Source organism: Pongo pygmaeus, chromosome 8 (assembly GCF_028885625.2).
Source record: "Pongo pygmaeus isolate AG05252 chromosome 8, NHGRI_mPonPyg2-v2.0_pri, whole genome shotgun sequence".
NCBI lineage: Eukaryota > Metazoa > Chordata > Mammalia > Primates > Hominidae > Pongo > Pongo pygmaeus.
Genome location: NC_072381.2, coordinates 36,229,032 through 36,251,201, shown reverse-complemented (window position 1 = coordinate 36,251,201; position 22,170 = coordinate 36,229,032). Strand labels below are relative to the sequence as shown.

General features: G+C 38.1%; 1 protein-coding gene across 43 annotated transcripts in view; it reads right to left on the bottom strand.

Moving 5' to 3' along the window:
• Positions 1-22,170, bottom strand: part of CREM (cAMP responsive element modulator) — an 89,641-nt gene that overhangs the window by 17,683 nt on the left and 49,788 nt on the right. For 15 of the 43 annotated variants that reach the window (XM_054435187.2, XM_054435184.2, XM_054435186.2 and 12 more), the window contains 3 exons: positions 15,865-15,962; positions 15,575-15,717; positions 6,333-6,521 (listed from right to left, as the gene is read on the bottom strand). The exons of 2 other annotated variants lie outside the window; for them this stretch is intronic. In XM_054435187.2, the coding sequence (XP_054291162.1) occupies positions 6,333-6,521; positions 15,575-15,717; positions 15,865-15,962 (430 nt within the window). Of the gene's footprint in view, positions 1-6,332; positions 6,522-15,574; positions 15,718-15,864; positions 15,963-18,849; positions 18,997-19,143; positions 19,351-22,170 lie in introns of those variants that run through there. 26 more of the 43 variants (XM_054435174.2, XM_054435172.2, XM_054435175.2 and 23 more) reach the window with 11 other exon arrangements.

Genomic DNA, 22,170 nt, shown 5'->3' with positions numbered 1-22,170 from the left:
GATTTTGAAAATTCATAAATAAATCAAAATTACTATTTGTACATTTTTTTTAAATGTCACATTTTATTTGGATCACTTAATGAAGGCTTGGCACATAAAGAGAGCTGGATCATTATAGGAAATTCAGTGATTATAAGGTTAGACACAAAAATGGGCAAATGTTCAACCATAGAACAGACCATAGCCTGGAAAAAAATTATTGGCATTTCCACTGCAAAAAAATAAGTGACATGCCACTGAGACCTTTTGTCTTTTTTTTTTTTTTTTTTTTTTTTGAGACGAATTCTCGCTATTCTCCCCCAGGCTGGAGTACAAAGGTGCAATCTTGGCTCACTGCAACCTCCGCCTTCCAGGTTCAAATGATTCTCCTGCCTCAGCTTCCCGAGTAGCTGGGATTACAGGTGCCCACCACACCTGGCTAATTTTTGTATTTTTAGTAGAGACGGGGTTTCACCATGTTGGCCAGGCTGGTCTCGAACTCCTGACCTCAGGTGATCCACCCACCTCAGCCTCCCAAAGTGCTGGGATTACAGGTGTGAGCCACCATGCCCGGCCGACCTTTTGTCTTTATCGGTGAGTTGTACAAAGCCCTTTCCCTTGTATGATTAGAATTCAACCCAACCTTATGTCAATGAAAGGACATCCCACCACATTTTAGCTGTATTTAATTTAATCATCTTCCAGTAAAGGATAAGGACTTTACACCTCAGATGCTCAGGAAGTAAAGTTTCAGCGGGTGTCCATGTTTCTAGTAATTCTCCAGGATACCTGACAATGGGGCTAGGGTTTTCAATTCAGCTGAAGATATCTTGGCTGAGTAAGAAAGCCTGGATGGTCACCTAGACATCAACCTCAATCTGGGGCTCCAGCAGGGACTCTTTGCTGTCCCAGTCACACCTGAGGGTTTGGGTCCAAGAATGCTATTAGTAAATTTTATTTCAAATTTCAGAAAATCAATAAGAAATTGATTTTTATGTCAGCATTTCTTTAAATTGGCACATAGATGCTCAATAAATATTGGTGTGAAAAAAAAGTCAAGGAAGGAAAGAAAGAAGGGAAATGGGTTGCTTAGTTGATTACTGCTCTTAGTAAAGTTTTAATATATTTCCTGGACCAGTTAATCTCAAGTCAATCAGCACACAGAACAAATCACATTTTCAGAGGAAGAATAGTTCACTTTCATTTGGTAAATGCTTACTGAACATTTATCACATGCCAGGGTCTGTGCTAGGTACTTGTCCAAATAGAACTTACCATCTAGCAAGACGCAGAGCCACAATACAACATGATGTGTGCCTAAGGAAGTACAGCAGGAACTCACAGAAGGTTGCCTAAGCCAGATGTGGAGGATAGGCAAGGCTCCTCGGGGAAAGTATTCTTATCAGGCAATCGTTATGTGTGAAGAAGGCCCTGGAGGGAGAGAGGGCATGGCCTATCCCAGGAAATGAAAGAAAGAGCTGTATTACAAAAGAGGGAGAAGTGGAGAGGTAGGCAGCTATTGAAGAACGCAAGGCTTGGATCAAGCAAAGATTTGGGCCACATGAAAGATTTGGAGCTTTGTCTAACAGGTCACAGACATTGATGGATGCTTTTGAGTGGATGCTATAGACTGAATGTTTGTATCCCCGCCCAATTTCCTCTGTTGAAATCCTCACCTCCAATGCAATAGTATTTGGAGGTGGGACCTCTGAGAGGTGATGAGGTCATAAGGGTGGCACCCTTGTGAACAGGATTACTGCCCTTATAAAAAAGACCCCAGACACCAGGTGTGGTGGCTCACGCCTATAATCGTAGCACTTTGGGATGCCAAGATGGACGGATTACCTAAAGTCAGGAGTTCAAGACCAGCCTGGCCAACATGGTGTAACCCTGTCTCTACTAAAAATACAAAAATTAGCTGGGCATGGTGGTACATGCCTGTAATCCCAGCTACTCGGGAAGCTGAGGCAGGAGAAATGCTTGAGCCCAGGAGACAGAGGTTGCAGTGAGCTGAGATCACATCACTGTGTTCCAGCCTGGCCAAGAGAGTGAGACTCTGTCTCAAAACAAAACAAAACAAAACAGTGCAATGCAGTAATGGAGATGTTGGGGGCAAGAAACTGCTGTTTTTAAGAACTATCAGTGGCTCCCAGAATCACTGTGAGGAATGAAGAGTCTAGCTGAACTTTCAGGAACAATTCCCAAAAAACTGAGCCAAGAAGGGAGCTGCTTGCCTCTGGCATGATTAGGAGGATCAGAAAGCTGTTCCACAATAGCCAGCTTCCGGTGGCTGCTGGAGACTGCAGCCCACAGGGGTAGCCTGGGTCAGAGGGATAGCACCCAGGCCAGGGCCAGGGCCAGGACAGAGGGGTGTGGAGTGGCAGAAGCATTCATGGCTCAGCCAGGGAGAAGAATCTACACAGTGACTTTGAGTGGAGACTGGGAAGAATACGGGACAACACCCAGGTTTCTGGCCTCAAGCACCAGGTGGGATAGCAGTGGTCAATCACTGAAGATAGGAACAGTGGATTTCAGGAGTCAGAGGTATGTGTGGCCATCTAAGGAATCAGCTGGAGTCAGGACATAGTCACAGTGAACTGAAGCCAGCATGGGAGGGAGTCCTCCAGGGACTCCCTCCAGGGAGGGAGCTCAGCAGGAAGAGGGTGGGGGAGTGAGCCTGAGGATCACTGAAACACTCAGGACAGGGGCAGGGGAAGCTTAGCCCAGCAACAAGACTGACAGAGAAGCAGCAGAGAAGAGCAAGGAGGACACAGTCTCAGGAAGTGGAGGAAGCAGAAGTTGACAGTGTTAAATACTGCTGAGGCATCAGCCAAGACAGGCACTGAGAATCCACAAAGAAGCTGACAGGGCCCTTCAGTGAGATGAAGGGAGAAGAAGGGCAGGGAACACTGCCACTAAGTTCAGGAAGACAAGAATGCCCACTGGCCTTGCTGCGTTTAAACTGGAGCTCCTGGTCATGATTATTTAAGGAAAAGAAAAAAAAAGAAAAAGAGGAATAAAGATTGGAAGGAAGGAAACAAAACATCACTATTTGTATAAACATTCACATAGGGATCACAGACCGATTCACAAAGAATCAGTAAATTATTAGAAGTAATTAGAGTTTAGCAAAGTTAATAGATAAAAGATCATCTTAAAATAATCCGTATTTCTCTACACCAGCAACAATTAGAAAATACAATAAAAAATAAGGTACCATTGTAATGGCAACAAAACCCATAAAGTACTTAGGAACCAACTAAAGAAAGAACATGCAAGATCTCCGTGAAGAAAAATGTTCAACTGTTCCCTAAAACTTAAAGTATAATAAATAAATAAATAAATAAATAAAAGAAAAATGTTCAACTGTTTAAAGAAGTAAAATGAGATCTGAATAAACAAGACTTTCTATGGTTTGGGATAGGTCAATTTAACATTATGAAGACTTCAGCTCTCCCTAAATTAAATGCAGTCTTGGCCGGGCATGGTGGCTCATGCCTGTAATCCCAGCACTTCGGGAGGCCGAGGCGGGCGGATCATGAGGTCAGGAGATTGAGAATATCCTGGCGAACATGGTGAAACCCCGTATCTACTAAAAATTCAAAAAAATTAGTTGGGCGTGGTGGCAGGCGCCTGTAGTCCCAGCTACTTGGGAGGCTGAAGCAGGAGAATGGCGTGAACCCGGGAGGTGGAGCTTGCAGTGAGCCATCGTGCCACTGCACTCCAGGCACGGCAACAGAGCGAGACTCCATCTCAAGAAAAAAAAAATTAATGCAGTCTCATCATTGGTTTTATTATTATTATTACTACTACTATTTAGAAACTCAAACTTATTCCAAATGCATATGAAAGAATAATAGTGCACAAAAAGCTAACTCTGTATCAAACTGAGAAAAAAGACAAGGAGAACTTGTTTTATGAGATAACAAACATGTATGGCGCTGGCATTCAGAAAAAGATGAATCAGACAGAAGACTGGCCAGATCCAGGTGCAAAAGCAAACCTACTGTCTAATTAAGGCTGCCCCATACACCAGTGAGGAAACAACAAACCCTTGGGAGTGGCTCCATATAAGGAGAAAAAAGTTAAAAATGAATTCCCACCAAATACTATATACAGAAGTGAAGCCCAGATACATTAAAGACATAAATGTGAAAGGTAAAACCATAAAGCAAATAGAAGAAAATGTGGAAAAAAATCTTTGTGACTTGTGGAAGAAAAGTAATTCTTAAATAAAAACCCCAAGGCACAAACTCACGTGCGTATTGTGTAAAACATTAAAAATTCTCAAAACTCTGTTGTTTGCAGTAGATTCTTCCATGTAACAAAGATAAAATGAGAAGGAATAATTATTCTTTAAGATTATTCACTTAGACATAAATATGGTCCATGAGTATGGGGGGAATAGAAGAGGTGGCTTTCATTTTGCATTTCAAGAAAACATTAAAGTACTGGGTTCGTACTATGCATTTTTTACTCCATAAATGCCACCACCTCAGTTCTTTACACACTTTTATCATAGTCCACATTAACCCCCAAAATACCTGAGAGTATAATTATCAAGAGACTCATCAATTATAATATGCTTATAATACCTGCAAGACATTCGAACTAAAAGAACTGATTTTACTTTCCTTAACATTAGTGCTGCCTGTAATCCCAGCACTTTGGGAGGCCAAGGTGGGTAGACTGCCTGAGCTCAGGAGTTCGCGACCAGCCTGGGCAATACGGTGAAACCCCGTCTCTACTAAAATACAATAAATTAGCCGGGCATGACGTTGTGCGCCTGTAGTCCCAGCTACTCAGGAGGCTGAGGCAGGAGAATTGCTTGAACCTGGGAGGCGGAGGTTGCAGTGAGCCGAGATCGCGCCACTGCACTCCAGCCTGGGCAACAGAGCGAGACTTCGTCTCAAAAAATAAATAAATAAATTTAGGACGGGCGCGGTGGCTCACGTTTGTAATCCCAGCACTTTGGCAGGCTGAGGTGGGAGGATCACGAGGTCAGGAGATCAAGACCATCCTGGCTAACACGGTGAAACCCCATCTCTACTAAAAATACAAAAAAAATTAGCCGGGCATGGTGGCGGGCACCTGTAGTCCCAGCTACTCGGGAGGCTGAGGCAGGAGAATGGCGTGAACCCGGGAGGCGGAGGTTGCAGTGAGCCGAGATCGCGCTGCTGCACTCCAGCCTGGGCGACAAAGCGAGACTCTGTCTCAAAAATAAATAAATAAATAAATAAATAAATAAACAAGCAAATTTTTAAAAAATTAGTGCTATATCCTAAATCCTAAGCGAATGGACCAAGAGGAATAGAATTCAATTAAAACACAGGAGTTTTGAAAGCTGTATTAAATACATCTATTATAGTTATCATAAGCACAACTGAATTAAAATAATGTATAACGCAAATCCAGTTGAAATCTCAGGTAACCCTAAAAGCTTAGGGCTACATCTCAACTTTTATTTCACTACTGACAGCTTCCATAAGAGCTAGAATGGATACTTCAGAATTCAAACAACTAAGAACAGTCAGTCAAAAAAACAAAAAAACAAAACAAACAAAAAACCCAAAGTCAGCATTTGTTTTGAAATGAGTTGCCTAGAAATTAGACTTGAAAGTAACAGCTGGGGAAAAAACCAAATTTGGGGAATCATAGCCTGAATACTTAAATTGTCATATATTAGGTAATAGAAATCTATTAGGTACAACATTTGCAACCCCCAAATGAAGGATACCTAATTAATTTAAAAATTCATTCATGTGGCCGGGTGCAGTGGCTCACGCCTGTAATCCCAGCACTTTAGGAGGCTGAGGTCTCCACCTGAGGTCAGGACGACTCCATATGAGGTCAGGAGTTCGAGACCAGCCTGCCCAACATGGTGAAACCCTGACTCTACTTAAAATACAAAAATTAGCCAGGCGTGGTGGCTCATGCCTGTAATCCCAGCTCCCCGGGAAGCTGAGGCAGAAGAATCACTTGAACCCAGGAGACAGAGGTGGCAGTGAGCTGAGATCATGCCACTGTACTCCAGCCTGGGCGCCAGAGCGAGACTCCATCTCAAAAAAAAAAAAAAAAAAAATTCATTCATGTTTCTATCTCTCTTTTTCTATCATACTATTCTGAATTTGGCCTTTCTCCAGAACCAGTAAAACCTGCTAAAAGGCGAAAAATTATAAAACTTAATTTGCTGTTTAATGTATTAAAATATTTCTTCTGTAAGCCTTTTTAAGTGCCTCCCAACCCCCCACCATCTACCTTTGATATATTTCAGAAAACTATAAAATCACCACTCAATGGTGTGATATAGTAATCCATAGGTATTCTAAATGTATTAGATTAATAAAATATACCTTGAACAACAACCTGGCTGCCTGGGACAAAGAACTGCTGTGTGCCATCAGCTGATTGTGCTGCGTACTGTACAATTGTAGCACCTGGTGGAGGAGCTCCTGAATTTGTCATTGTTAATGCCTGCAGTCCCTGAACACCATCAGATCCTGGGTTAGAAATCTGGATTGTTCCACCTTGGGCTATAGCAACTTAACAGAAAAAGAAAAGAAATATTAGAGAATTTCAAGATTTATTTTTAATAATCCCCTATTGGAAGAATATACTCTGGGTCTATTTATTACCATTGCTTCTTTCTCAGGTTACCCTTATTTTCTATGCTGAATTGAGAAGGAAGATCAGCTTCATCATGGGACAATACTTTAGGAAAAGCTTATAAACACTTGAAAATATTTTATATTCAGAACTGTTTCAGATTCATAGAGCCCACGGAGTGTTCCTCCTCCTTAGCATCCAGCTAACTACATTACTCAAGAGGAAGAGTGGAGAAGGAGACAGGGAGAGTCCAGCTTCCTGGTTTTCTTCATTCTCTCAGATGTTTTTCCTTATCAACACCATTCTTCTACCATTTAAAATTCCCATTTAAGGCCAGGTGTGGTAGCTCATGCCTGTGATCCCAGCACTTTGGGAGGCCAAGGCAGGAGGATCACTTGAACCCAGGAGTTCGAGGCCAGCCTGGGCAACACAGGAAAACCCTGTCTCTAAAAAAAGAAAAGAAAAATTCCCGTTTAATATTGCAATTAAAATGAATTTGTACCTTCATTCAGCTAACTACTTTTCTAATTTGTCATCAAAAGAAAGTTGTTTTTAAGAAATACATAGGCAAGGTGCAGTGGTTCACGCCTGTAATCTTAGGACTTTGGGAGGCCAAGGTGGGCAGATCACCTGAGGTCAGGAGTTTGAGACCAGCCTGATCAATATGGTGAAACCCCGCCTCTACTAAAAATACAAAAATTAGCCAGGTGTGGTGGCAGGCGCCTGTAGTCCCAGTTACTCGGGAGGCTGAGACAGGAGAATCACTTAAACCCGGGAGGTGGAGGTTGCAGTGAGCTGAGATTGCGGCACTGCACTCCAGCCTGTGCAACAGAGACTCCGTCTCAAAAAAAAAAACCTACATATAATTATATATATGTTATATATAATTATATATAATATATAATTATATATAACATATTTTTATAATTTTTATAATTATATTTTTATAATTTATATAATTTTATATATAATATATAATTATTATAACATATATATGGTATATATGTATATGTTATATACAATTATATATAACATTAATTATATATAATTTATGTTACATATTATATATAATTTGTTATATATTATATATAATATATTATATATAATTTATGTTATATATTATATATATTATATATTACATTATATATAACTATATATAATTATATATAATATATTATATATTACATTATATATAACTATATATAATTATATATAATATATAACTATATATAATTATATATAATATATAACTATATATAACTATATAATTATATATATAACTATATATAACTATATAATTATATATAATACATAACTATATATAACTATATAATTATATATATAATACATAACTATATATAACTATATAATTATATATATAATATATAACTATATATAATTATATATAAAACTATATATAATTATATATAATATATAATAATATATAATATATAACTATATATAATATATATAATTATATATAATATAACTATATATAATTATATATATTATATAACATATATAATTATATATAATTATATAATATATATAACTATACATAATTATATAACTATATATAATTATATAACTATATATAATTATATGTTGTACATATAACCAAAATTTTTAATATATTTTATTATAATTATGTCATATATGTTATATATAACATATAATTTGTATAATTTATATATAATTATATATTTATATATAAATATATATAAAAAACATATTTTGGTTATAAAGCTCAAGTCTAGAAAACTGTAACTTTTGCCATTTTGTCTATGTCAGGAGAATCCTGTCTATGTCAGGAGAATCCTGAAATATAAATTGTCAAGTTGGAAAGGTCCTTAAAAAGTAACTGTTACTAAAAGGATTTGTGCTACAATATTTACCTCTACCAAGTGTCTCAAATAACTACAGCTAATGGCAACAAATAGGAAGTAGATTTCCTTTAAATACTGAGATCTGCCAGTCATGTTTAAAAGTTAACATAGTAATTGACTTGAAGCTTCCAAAGAATAACTGATCAAATGTTTTGTTTCAAAATTTCACTCTAATAGACAAGTATTATTTAAAATATCTGAAAGGTCTGTATATTTTAACATAAAGATTCCAACTGCATCCTTTAAACAGTAGATATTAAATGGTACCAGAGGCTATGCTTTTTAAAAAATCACATATAAACTAGCTAACTAGGCTTTACAATGAAGGTTTTAAAAACACATCACCAGAATAACATGACATCTATACATCAATGTAAATACCTTACGGTAGCGTAACAGTAGGGTTTAAAATACACTGTGAATATTTTCAAGTCATTTCCAAACGTTTTTAATGGCATCTAGGCAAAAAAGCACTTGGCGATAACCCGATAGGACAAACCTATGAGAATTATGGAAAGAGTAACAACAACAAATTTTCACTTCTTTCACCTAAGGTGCCAGTGTCTACACAGGAAGATAGATTAACATTTTTAAAAAGATTTCCACATGCTGCGTTCTCTCTGTGTTTTATTTCACTGACAGGCCAGTGTGGCAGAAACTGAAGAGTCAGTTACAGAACGTCAACAGAGCTGAGGTTGAGACACCCTGATGTAACAGCACTTTATCTGGCTCATCTAGAGCAGTATTTTCTGTACACACTTTAAAAACAGGGTATTTTTAAACCATAGCTTTCCAAAGATTTCACGGGTCTCAGGATTCAGCCCTCACAGTAAAAGGGTTTGAGGGAGACCTAACTAACTTCTTACAAGTATGAAAATGTCAAAAGACACTGCCTTCTTGGCCCCTTGTGGCTAGACATGTTTTCATATATTTGAATGTGTATTTTTCAGTTGATAATTAGTTTGATGTCACAGAAATAGTGCTTTAGAAAGAGCAGCCTAAGGTCAGGTAACCACAGTGTGTTAGAAGTACAAAGCCTAGGCCGGGCGCCGTGGCTCACATCTGTAATCCCAGCACTTTGGGAGGCCAAGGCGGGTGGATCACTTGAGGTCAGGAGTTCGAGACCAGCCTGACCAACATGGAGAAACCCCGTCTCTACTAAAAATACAAGAAATTAGCCAGGTGTGGTGGTGCATGCCTGTAATCCCAGCTCCTCGGGAGGCTGAGGGAGGAGAATCGCTTGAATCTCGGAGGCAGGGGTTGCGGTGAGCCGAGATTGCACCATTGCACTCCAGCCTGGACAAGAGCGAAACTCCATCTCAAAAAAAAAAAGAAAAAAAAAAAGGAAGTACAAAGCCTAGAACAGAGCAGCCACTCAATAAACAGAATGAATGAATGAATGAATGAATGGCTATCATTTCCTCATGACAGATGATATTATAAACAACTTAAGCCACCTGTGAATCATGGAGAGTTAAATGAGGTATGGTTTCAAATTCCAATCATAGAATCTAGTTTTTCAACACCAATGAAATTATCAAGCTTTTAAATAACGATCAAGTCAATCTGAGGTGAGAGTAGCTGCCTCAGGGGTAAGAACCCCTAAACAGGTAGATAACAAAGACCTTTACTTTCTTTTTTCTCTTCTTTTTGCTTTACTCATTTCCTTTTTTCTTTTCAGTAATGTTTCCCCATAGTTCTGATCAAAAAACTTTGTTTTCACAATATGAACAGCTGACACATCAAGAATCTGTTTCTCATTTTATTTTCTGGGGAAGTCATTATATAATTAGATATGGAAAACAAAAGCTAAACAAACACACACACACACCCCTCACACACTGGCTCTAGTGAGAAAACATTTCTACTGATTAAGTCAGGCATGTCAGCCTCATTTTCATTTTTATGCCAAAGGTGCTCGATTTTGTTGTTATCAAACGACAGAGGACCTTCCCATTGAAAATGTTCTCTCTCATCTGACAATAAACAAAATTTCCCAGTGCCTCAGGATACTGGAAATAGGTTTTATGTGGGCCTGTTTGTATTCAGAGATTTGAGGAGAAAACTGTTTAGGTTTCAAAATATTCAAGGATAGCATAACATGTGCTTTCGATAAACATAAATCAAGATAGAAAAAATAAGATGAAATTAACTGAATGAATTTAGACACATCTTCTATTTTAGCTATTTATTTATTTAAGAGATGAGGTCTTGCTGTGTTGCCCAGGCTGGTCTTAAACTGCTAGGCTCAAGCAATCCTTCTGCCTCAGCCTTCTGAGTATTTATTTGTTCATTTATTTTGAGATGGAGTTTCACTCTTCTTGCCCTGGCTGAAGTGCAACTGTGTGATCTCAGCTCACTGCAACCTCCACCTGCTGGGTTCAAGTGATTCTCCTGTCTCAGCGTCCGAAGTAGCTGGGATTACAAGTGTGCACCACCATACCCGGCTAATTTTGTATTTTTAGTAGAGACAGGGTTTCACCATGTTGGCCAGGCTGGTCTCGAATGCCTGACCTCAGGTGATCCGCCCGCCTCGGCCTCCCAAAGTGCTGGGATTACAGGCGTGAACCATCACGCCTGGCCCATGTTATATACTTCTAATCCTAAATTTATACACGAATTAATTAAAATACATACACATGTAAATGTTTATATTTAAAACTGCAATTGAAAGATTCATAAATGAAATCTCACTGCATTAACTTTAAAAACAGCAGCAAACAGACCTTTGTTCCAATGAATTCTCAGGTTTAAATTCAGAGTGACCATAAGAGAGTACCTATGAGTACCTGTACCTTAAAAGCCAAGAGGTGCATATAGCAGAAGGAACACTAAATCATGCTATAACAAGAATAGCAACACCGAAGTTTAAAAGCCAGAGTTACATTAAGTAGTGCCTTAAAAAATTTTGAAACAGTTGCCTTAGAGAAATGTAAACAATGTCACTATTAAGAACTGCAACTGGATTAACTTTCGAATGTGTAAGCCTATCATGTTCTAATTCCCCTTATGAAGAAGTTGAATTGGTGCTTATTCGTGAGCCTCCTGAGAATTCTGAATTCTTATAAGGAGTCCACAAAGTTCACATTTTTCTTTTCATAATGGTGCAGTTTAGATCGACCCACTTACCTTTCGTGTATAAGAATTCCAGAAAGATGAGTTAATACTCTAATAAGATTCCTCGTAAAATACAGTAGGCACAAGCAGAGACAAGGGTCATTTATGGGAAAAAAAACTGAAGTCTTGGGTGATCGTCTTTAATTGGTACAGGAAGAGGTTGGGTATAGTAGGATGGAGGATTTAAGTAACCTTTGTTTCAAGAGAAAATTTAATGAATTAGGAAGCTTCAAACATTTTAATTTCCTCGGTTGCTTTTACAAATTCACTCATTTACTGCATATCTTAACTATCTTATGCAGCAAGTAACATTCTTTGTTAATTCTAAGGCTATCTCTCTCCTGCCATCTCTTGGGTATATGCTCCTGAAATAAAAGACTTTCTTCGACCAGCTCAACTGTTATGCAACACACCTATCACTAAGATCTGTACTTCCAGTGAGGATTCTGCAGGTACAGCTCACTTACTTGGTGTTGTAATAATGGATCCCTGTCTATTTTATGCTCTTTTTTCCTATTCCCCAGGGAGCAGCCTATTCCAACTTTCACTTTTTAGTTTTTGTGATAATAGTAAGTCAATATAATAAGGCCAACTTCTGCCAAATATCTTTCAACTATTAAAAATGTAACTGCTTGTATATGGGAAAACTTGAATATACTTTATTTCTTCAACTTTGATACACATTTAATTCTTTTAAACACCAGCTAACTCATTATTCCAAATTAAAAATAACTAATAAAATACTAATCTTGGAAAAAAAGAAATAAAAGCAAAGTTTGGGAGAAAGCCATCCATGGATAAAAGCTGAAGAATTAAACCTAAAAAAATTTTTTATAATAAAAGGTTATGAAAGAGCATTAAAAAAAACATTTACAGCTCAAAGGGAAGGAAAAAAATAGGAAAATCTCCAGAAATTCTAATAAAATAAGTTCCTCTATTCAAAAACCAAAGGACACTGGCAATTGTTTCCATTTCTAGACATTCTGCTACAACATTAAAGCATTAATATCTGCTAAGTTAGTTCTATAAGAAATAAGATCAATAAAAATGGATGTTGTGTGTGTAAGTATATGTTTACCCTCCAATTAAAGTAAACGTCTTCTAAAAAGTTTGAATGTTGTTAGTATTCACTTCTCAAAGAATGATCTACATATATTTCACTAAATGTCCCCAAAATGCATTTTTAACAAAAGAAATTCACATTGTGTGAACAAATGGCAATTTTTACCTGCAGACTGTACATACAGAACTGTAACTTCTCATCAGAATAATTTCTAGGATCACACTGTATAGACTCAAATTAAGAAACCAAAGTAAGAAATAGTCCATGACCTCTTATGTGGCAAACAGACAGATGTGTTTTTTTTGTTTGTTGTTTTGAGACAGTCTCACTCTGTTGCCCAGGCTGGACAGTGCAGTGGTGCAATCATAACTCACTGCAGCCTCAAACTCCTGGGCTCAGGAAATCCTCCCACCTCAGCCTCCTGAGTAGCTGGGATGAGCGCATACCACCACACCCTGCTAATTTTTAAAATTCTTTTGTAGAGACAGGGTCTCACTCTATTACCCAGACTGGTCTCAAAGTCCTGGCCTCAAGCAACCCTCATGCCTAGACCTCCCAAAGTGGTGGGATTACAGGTGGGAGCCATCACAACACCTGGCCTAAGATCTAATTTCTAAAGATGCAGTTTTCTAGTTCTCAACCAAAATTCCTGACTCCGCTCCTCTCATCCCCCCCACAGACACACAGAGTGAGGTTTAAGGCCAGCCCCCTGCTGTGAGCTGGCACGAAGGACACAGGGAATGAAGCTACTGGGGCTGGCTGGAGGGAAAGTTCAATGAACATGTATGAGACAATGGTACACCTAACTTAATTTCTCTGTTTCATGCCAATAGTAGCATGTCTTTTTCCCCCTACTTTTACCCGTTATCTCCTTTGTCTTCACAGGAACCCCAGAGTTTGGCAATTTAGTATTATTCCCACTTCAAAGACTAAAACCTGAGATGTGAATTTAAAAAGGTTCTTGCTCTGATCATTGAGTTTGCAAATGGCACAAAGATGGTTCCTTCCCCACATCCTCTCCAGCTTCAACCCCATACATTTTCACAATTTCAAATTTTCAGCTAATAATCTAGACAAGTTAACCCTACAGCATCTGCTTCCCTATCAACTTGTAAAGGAATCACTGCTTCTATCAGAAGTCCTAAGTAGCATTAGGATATGCCAGAGAAATGTTACGATGACAGCATCTTAGTGGTTCCCAACACTTTGAGAAGTCTTAGTGTCATTTCAGCAGTCACTTCCAACCTTTTCCCTGTCATTAAACAAACAGAACATGATGACATGTGTACAGCCCACTGGGGTAAGCGGATGGAGCTGCTCAAGGCCAGGGCTGACCAGCCAGGAGGTGCCAGCAGCTCCTGCCCAGCCCCTCTGGGGACAGAGGGACGAGGCACTCAGCATTCTCATAACCTGCGTGCTGTGCTGTAGAAGCTCATCAGCTGGCATATTCAGTTTTACAGTTCTAAAACCCACCAGAGATTCCCAGTGTGCCAGACAAAAGAGCATGTAAACGAGAGAAGTAATAAAAAAGTGACAATGTAAACCTCAAGGTCTATTTCTTACAGATGGTGGGGAGTTTTCTTTTCCTAACACTGACTTTGGACAAGTCTACTGGGTGCCATGTCAAACATGCGAATACACTACACCCCGGATCTGCTAGGTATCATGGTAGGAGTTCCCCTCAATTACCAACAGAGAATGTATTTAATAGTTTACTACTGCAAATCTACCACTGCTACAAGAAAAACTCTAAAAAGCTCCACAAAAATAATGACTATATAAAGTCTTCTCATACATTAAAGATTATAGCTTGTTTTAGTAGCCAGGACTTAAATTAAGACTTGAGATTTTTTTTTCTTGGTATTGCTACTTTTTAAAGGAAAAACAAAGAATATATCTAAAATCTTAATACCTTATTTGTATAAACACATTATTTAATATCACATATATTCCAGTACCTAAGTAGCTCTTTTTAAAGTCAGAAAACTAAAATCATGAATCTCTTCAACAACATGACTGCTGTCAATATATTCGGTCAATTACTTTGAGGGCCTAGGGTAGCAGAGTTTACAAAACTCACTTTACTTCATATTGTAATTACATGGGAAATTGATTTAGACAATTTCCATGGACAATTTATACTTCAGAAAGGACAGGAATATCACATTATTCCAGTACCTAACGGGCTAGCTTAGGATATGTGATATCCCTATCCTTTCTCCTCCTTTTTCTTTTCCTTCTAGCGCTTGCTTTTTACGTATCAAACATTCTTCTTTTGGGAAAAAAAACTAGTGCTTTAATCAGAGCAAAAAGCACAGAATTAACAGTCCATTAAAATGCACAAGACTGAATGTGAATGTATCTGTTTATTTAGAGCTTTCAGTGTGTAAAATTTCAAATAAAATTATCTATCCAATTGCTACAGTTTAAAAAATTAAATCATTTTTCCATTCTCTTTTAGGAAAAACTGTAGCACAAATTAACAGAGTAGAGAGTAGTGAAACATTGAAAACATACTTTAGAAAACTCTTAGATTAGTAAGTATAGTATGTAATTGTGGGTAACAAAAGCCAACAAGAATGAAATACAGACATTTATGTTTGCATGCATCATAAAGACAACAAAAACAATGTTTTACTAGAGATTAATATAAACATGTAAATAGGAAAAATTCTCCCTTTATTTTTACCCCAAAATTTTCTTCTATATTCAGCAGTCAAAATTCTTACTTTTCAAAATTATATGACAGCCGTCAATACAAATATCTCACTTTTTAACATATACTTTCATTCTATGATACAGTTTAGGTATTAGTGATGCATTTTAAAATGGAACAATTTAATGCCAAAACCTGAGTTGCTTCAATATAACTAGAGAAGGCTTAAAGCTAGCACTGTATCATATCGAATTGCAGCATACATACTGTATTGCCCCGTGCTAGTCTGATATATGCTAGTTGGTACTGCCATGGTAGCAATGCTAGGTGGTGTTCCTTCTTCCTCTGATCTTTCTTCTTCAATCTTGGGAACACCAGGCACATCAGAGGACAGTTCATTCAGTATTTTCCTAAAATACAATTTAACAATGTAAGTCACTAAGATACATGAATGAGTCTTAAAACAGAAAAGCTATAAAGGAAGAATTGATTTGATGTATAATTATTCTACCATTTTGGAAAAAGTATCTTTACATTAGGGAACTTGGTTAACTTACCTATAAGAGGGTCTTCGTGAAAGGATTTCTCTACGTTTATGAGAATCAATTACACCTTCTGATTCTGCAGATTCATCTGTCTCTGCAATTGTTGCTACCTATAATACAAGATTTTCTGAAATGTATCATAAAATATATGCTCTTTTCCCTCATTCAAAAAATTGAGGCTAAGAGTCTGCATGTGCAGCACTGAGCGAGGAGCTGTGGAAGCAACTGAGCAATAGAACACAGTGAATCTGCGCTAAAGGAGTCTGGCTCAAGAAAGGAAGCGCAGACGCAAACATTTCAGTTATAAAACAAATGTGTGTGGAAAGGAATGATACGGGTACTCTATACTACAGAAATACTAGGGAAAGAGTGGTTGGGATGTCAAATGAGGCATTGCAGGAAAGAACAAAATGTAAAATACCCAAGACCTAAGCTCCTCAACCTCCTCCTGCTCCTACGGATCCAGGAGGGAGCCAGCGAGGGGCCAACGCAGAAGAGAGCTCCCGGATCACACTGCTCTCCCCACACTCTCACAGCTGGCGCTGGTGTGAGCTGGGTCTTCACATTAGCCATCAGATAGGCCCAAGACAGAATATTTAAGTAGATAAGCAAGTCAGTAAGCAAGCCTGGGTAAAATCAGGATTTCTATTACAAGGAGTAAGTTAGGGCTTGGTGGCGGTGGGTCTTGAAGATCCAAATAAAGAATTTCTCCTTAAGAGAAAGATCAGAGTTTTAAGCATGATTTCATTTTTCAAGTAATAATACAGTGATATGATTATTAAAGAAGTCAGAAAACTAAAATAATGAATCTCTTCAACAACATGACTGATTTTGATATATTCAGTCAATTATTAATACTTTGGGGGCCTAGGGTAGCAGAATTTACAAAACTCACTTCATATTGTAATTACATGGGAAACTGATTTGGACAAAATCAAAAGAGCTTATTAAAATATCAACAATGCAAGCAAGAATATATACTTCCCCAAGTACACAGAGGTGTATATTCACCTCCACATATGACTCTGTTTTTGCTCATCAACGCCCCACACATAAGCACACACACCCAATCAACAGAACTAACTGAAAAAAATGTTGTTGCCTCAGATAATCATATATCACCACCAAATATTAAATATTTATCATTTTACACCGGGCTGTCACACATCTGTCATAGAATCATAACAACTCCCTTAGGTGAAGTAGGCTATTAATTTACCTATTTTAGAAAGGTGAAAATTAAAGTTCATGCAGAGAGATTAAGTGGCTTGACCATGATCCAACACGTAAGTATTCTAGGACAAGATCCACTGGCACCTCTTTCTACAAGGACAATTAAATCATTCACTTAACAAAATCCAAACAAAGTCTACTGAATATAAGAGAATACTATCGTTCAGCCGGGTGCTGTGGCTCACATCTGTAATCCCAGCACTTTGGAAGACTGAGGCAAGAGGGTCACTTGAGGCCAGGGCCTCAACACAACCTGGGTAACATACTGAGAATTCTGTCTTTATTAAATAATAAATAATAATAATAGACAATACTTTCTTCCAATACCAGCCAGGTTAAAACTAAGCAGAAATATGTGGACCCCAATTAAAGTCATAAAACAAAGAAGAGGTTGGAAAGACTTTCTTGTTTTATAATTAGTGTCAGAAAGAGTTAGAACTCTTGGAATCAGGGGCCATCACAGGAAAAAAAGATAATGATGAGAATTATTCTTACACTTCTGGGCAACACAGGAGAAGATACCTATGCCACAAAGATAATCAAGCTTTTAATGTATGTGAATTTGTCACATCAGATATCGTGTCGCCACTCTCATCATTCTACTGTGATAAACTACTTGAACACGCAGGAAAAGGACTACACTATGTATACGTGTCTCCATTTTCCTCACAGATTTTTTTTTTGTCATCAATTAGGTTCAAATAATTTCAGCATTTAAAGGATAATAACTGACCTTAAAAAGGAACAAAAATAAATTCAGTAATTAAGATGCATACTTTAAAAAATGCATACTTAATAATTTACATCTATTGATGGAAAAAATGTTTTAACTTCGACAAATGTTAAGGGTAAAATACATCTCTGGATCACAACCACAATAGTAATCATATCTACAAAAGCCAAGGTTTAATCGAGAGGGATACATTAATAATATCATCTTACTAAGAATTATGTATACCGAATTTAAAATAAATTTATATCTACCTACTAAGGTGATTATAAATTATATCTACCTACTAAGGTGATTATTCATGAAAACAGCATCAGCACTGGCTGGGCGTGGTGGCTCACGCCTGTAATCCCAGCACTTTGGGAAGCCAAGATGGGCGGATCACGAGGTCAGGAGATCGAGACCATCCTGGCTAACACAGTGAAACCCCGTCTCTACTAGAAATACAAAAAAAATTAGCCACGCATGGTGGCGGGCGCCTGTAGTCCCAGCTACTCGGGAGGCTGAGGCAGGAGAATGGCGTGAACCCGGGAGGCGGAGCTTGCAGTGGCCCAAGGTCACGCCACTGCCCTCCAGCCTGGGCGACAAAGCGAGACTCCGTTTCAAAAAAAAAAAAAAAAAAGAAGAAGAAAAAAAAAGAAAACAGCATCAGCACTATAATCTTTATATTACTGTGTTTATCAGACATCTTCTCTGAAGCACCCTCAAAATATTTTCAGCACCCTTGGGGAGCATTGCTAAATAAATCTGAGTTTGAACACAGAACAACAATGTGAAGAAGACATGAACTGCTCATCTGCAATTACTCAGTCCCAAAATGAAAAGCTGACAACAAAGCTGCAGCTCTGAAGTGAAACCTACATACCTAGCAGGACACAGAGCACCTTACGCAAGGAAAAGAGATTCCTCCAAATATCTAATAAAAAGATTTACGTATAAGCGCTTCATAAAGAAAAATGATAAATGAATTAGTGAAAGAGGAAAAAAATGGCTCAAGAAAGTCAAAGACAAAACCATTCAGGAAGGAAGCTAACCTGAACAGTGTGTATTTGTGGTGACTGAATAACCGATGGCTGTGGTGTCTGAATTACTCCCTGGACATGTATAGTTTGGCCCGAAGGTAACTGCACTAGAGTTACAGCTGGGGAGCCTCTTCCGGTGCCTGATCCAGCCACAGAAACCTGCCAAAATGATCACCATTGAGGATTAAAGCTGGATCTTTTTTGTTATTGTTTTTGCTATTTTTAAGTAATACCACTCACTAATATGACTGGTCTACTTCTCTTTTTCCTGCTGCTGAGAAATGACAAACCATCTAGGATACTTACCATCGGGAGGTGGTTACTGTCCTGGAACAGTCATTTTCTGATGTGACATTTATTAAGGAACACATGCTCCTTATCGCTTTTGGTGCCATACTTCGGTGGCTAAGAATGTTCCAAGCACAAAGTTCTAAAGCAGTTAAACTACCTCACTACGACCTCACGCCTACTAACAGTGAAGCCTTTCTTAGGCCAGAGTATAAACTACCTTCTCTAACTTCTTCAGAGAAATTGGAGATAGAACTTAAATATGGTTCTTTTTTTTTTTTTGAGACGGAGTCTCGCTCTGTCACCCAGGCTGGAGTGCAGTGGGGTGATCTTGGCTCCCTGCAAGCTCCACCTCCCAGGTTCAAGCCATTATCCTGCCTCAGCCTCCTGAGTAGCTGGGACTACAGGTGCCCACCACCACGCCCAGCTAATTTTTTGTATTTTTAGCAGAGACGGGGTTTCACCATGTTAGCCAGGATGGTCTCGATTTCCCGACCTTGTGATCTGCCCGCCTTGGCCTCCCAAAGTGCTGGGATTTACAGGCGTGAGCCACCGCACCTGGCCAGTGAATTATTTTTATTAAATGTGTGACATATGATATTCTAGTGTTACTCTGGATGTGAGCTGATGCTTTGTCTCTAGACTGATAAAAATCACAGTCACTGTTATGCCCTCATAATAACTAAAAAGGCATAGGCTGAAGAAATTCCAGGACCCTTCAAGCCCCTGGTGTCTCTGACCCAGAGAAAGCTCATGCCTTGAAGGCTGATGAGGCCTCTGGACACTTTTCCTCTCCCTAGCTAAAGCATCCAGAGAGGCCAGAACTATCACTTAACTCTGGGCAGAGATCAGCACAACAGCCATCTCCTCACTACCTCTCTGGTTCTTTCAACACAGATCCCCACCAGAAAAACATGATACTAACCACTCCTCTGGACTCAAAACCTGCCAGGTTTTCTAATTAGTAAACAACTCTGTCCTATAGGCTAGCATAATTGCAGAAACTTTGCCTCATTTTACTAAGATTCACTATTCATTATGACTTACTCAAGAGTCAAAGACCTTGGAAATAAGTCACCAGTGTCTATCATGAGTGGTAGTAGAACCACAGCATCTAAAACAATTTTTTCAAGGAAGACTTTGTGTGTGACTTCACTTTGAGGAACACCAATGATTTCCAACTTATATTAATATCTGAAAAGAATTATTAAAAACTGGGTTTATATCAAATAACTAAGATTTATTTACATCATCATTCCCTTGGAAAACAAACTTCTCTGGCAATCCAAAAGTTAAAACATGTTTTATCCGTGTAAGAGAACCTAGGTTTTGAGCACTGTACTAGGTGCACTATTAGAAAATAGAATTAATAAAACTAGCACCTAAGAAACAATGGCACACCAAATAGTACAGAAAGAATTGCTCCATTTTAGAGGCCGTGAATATCACAGGAATACAGAATAGAAAGATCAGTATGGGCCCAAACAGTAAGTGAGGGCTTTGTGTAGATGCCAGAGCTTGAGTGAAGGCTTGATCTAAATCTAGATAACAGTTGGACAGATAGTGTGAAACCAGGACAGAGGCAACCAATATGTAGCCCACAGGGAAAATTCAGCTCACCTACCCCCAGAGTATTATCATCCAGTTTAGATTCCAGGGAAAAGAAAAACATCATCCCATTATGGAACCAGTAGATTTAACAACTGCAAGTTTTAAAACATTGGATTTATTCTACAAATGGTTCTGGCACAAAAGGCAACTCTGTATGAATTATAAAAAGGCAACCACCTCTATGGTGACTAACTCTCAAAAGATTACTCTTTCTCCTCACAACTAATTCTCAAATATTTTAGTCTCAGGGCATCTTTACACTCTTAAAAATTACTGATGACCTCAAAGAGCTTTTGTTTCTGTGATTTATATTCAGTAGAGGTCTGGTAAACACTTAACTAGATCTTAAGAAGGAGGAACACTGATTTGTAGCGTTTGCTCACTTCTGTGATGTAAATACTCCTACTATGGCTGATTTCAAGCTGCCAATGGATGACATTGAACACAAAGCCGGATAAAGATTATACAATTGGTTTTCACTGGTACAAGCCAGCTGTGCACACCACTGGTTATATCTGTTGATATTTAACATACTAGAAATTAAAACAGAAATTTTAAAAATAGTAACTTATTTTAAAATAATAAATATGTGCTACCATAAATAACATTTTATGAAAAATGATTACATTTTCAAAAAACTGAGAAGAGTAGCACTGTTTTACATTTTTACAAATTATTTTAATGTCACGTTTAACTGAAGACAGCCAGATTCTCATATCTACTTCTACACTGAATCTGTTGCAGTATGTTGCTTTAGTTGGTATGTGAAGAAAATCTGGGCCTCACAAAGACTCGTGTTAGAAAAAGGGAGGAATATTATAATAGCTTCTGTAGAAAATCATGGATATTCTTCATTGATACACCAAAACTTGACAATTGATTGTCTCTTAAGGGTTAATTGCAACATACAATCTGAGACGGTATCAGTTACATTAAAATCCATTGATCTGTCTTGTACTTTGGATGAATCTTTTACCCACGTAAGATTTTGTAACATCCTGAAGTATTCATTTGGAAAATACTGGCTCACTGAGTTCAGGAGATCTTCCAAACGTGGACACATTTCATGACACAGTATTATAAATCACATTTCATTAAAGTATAACTAGTTTGATCAGAAAACTATGAATATTGTCAAGCTCACAATGCCAGATGCAGATTTTCCAAAATTCAAAGTTTTGGCTTAAAAGCTTGTGAAAATAAACACCATGAGTTGCTTCCCTTGAACTGACAAGCTCACTTCATTTGTTTTTGAGGAAATGTCTTCAAGTTTGAATAGCCATCATTTGGCAATTAGTCATTCTTTTGAAGAAAATGATGTTCTGTGGAAAAACAGGCAGCTAATTCATCTTGGTACTCAAATAACACACGTGCTTTTCCTCAAGAACACCATGGGTCGTCAGGACGCAGCGGTGGGGGGGCTTTCTGCAGCTG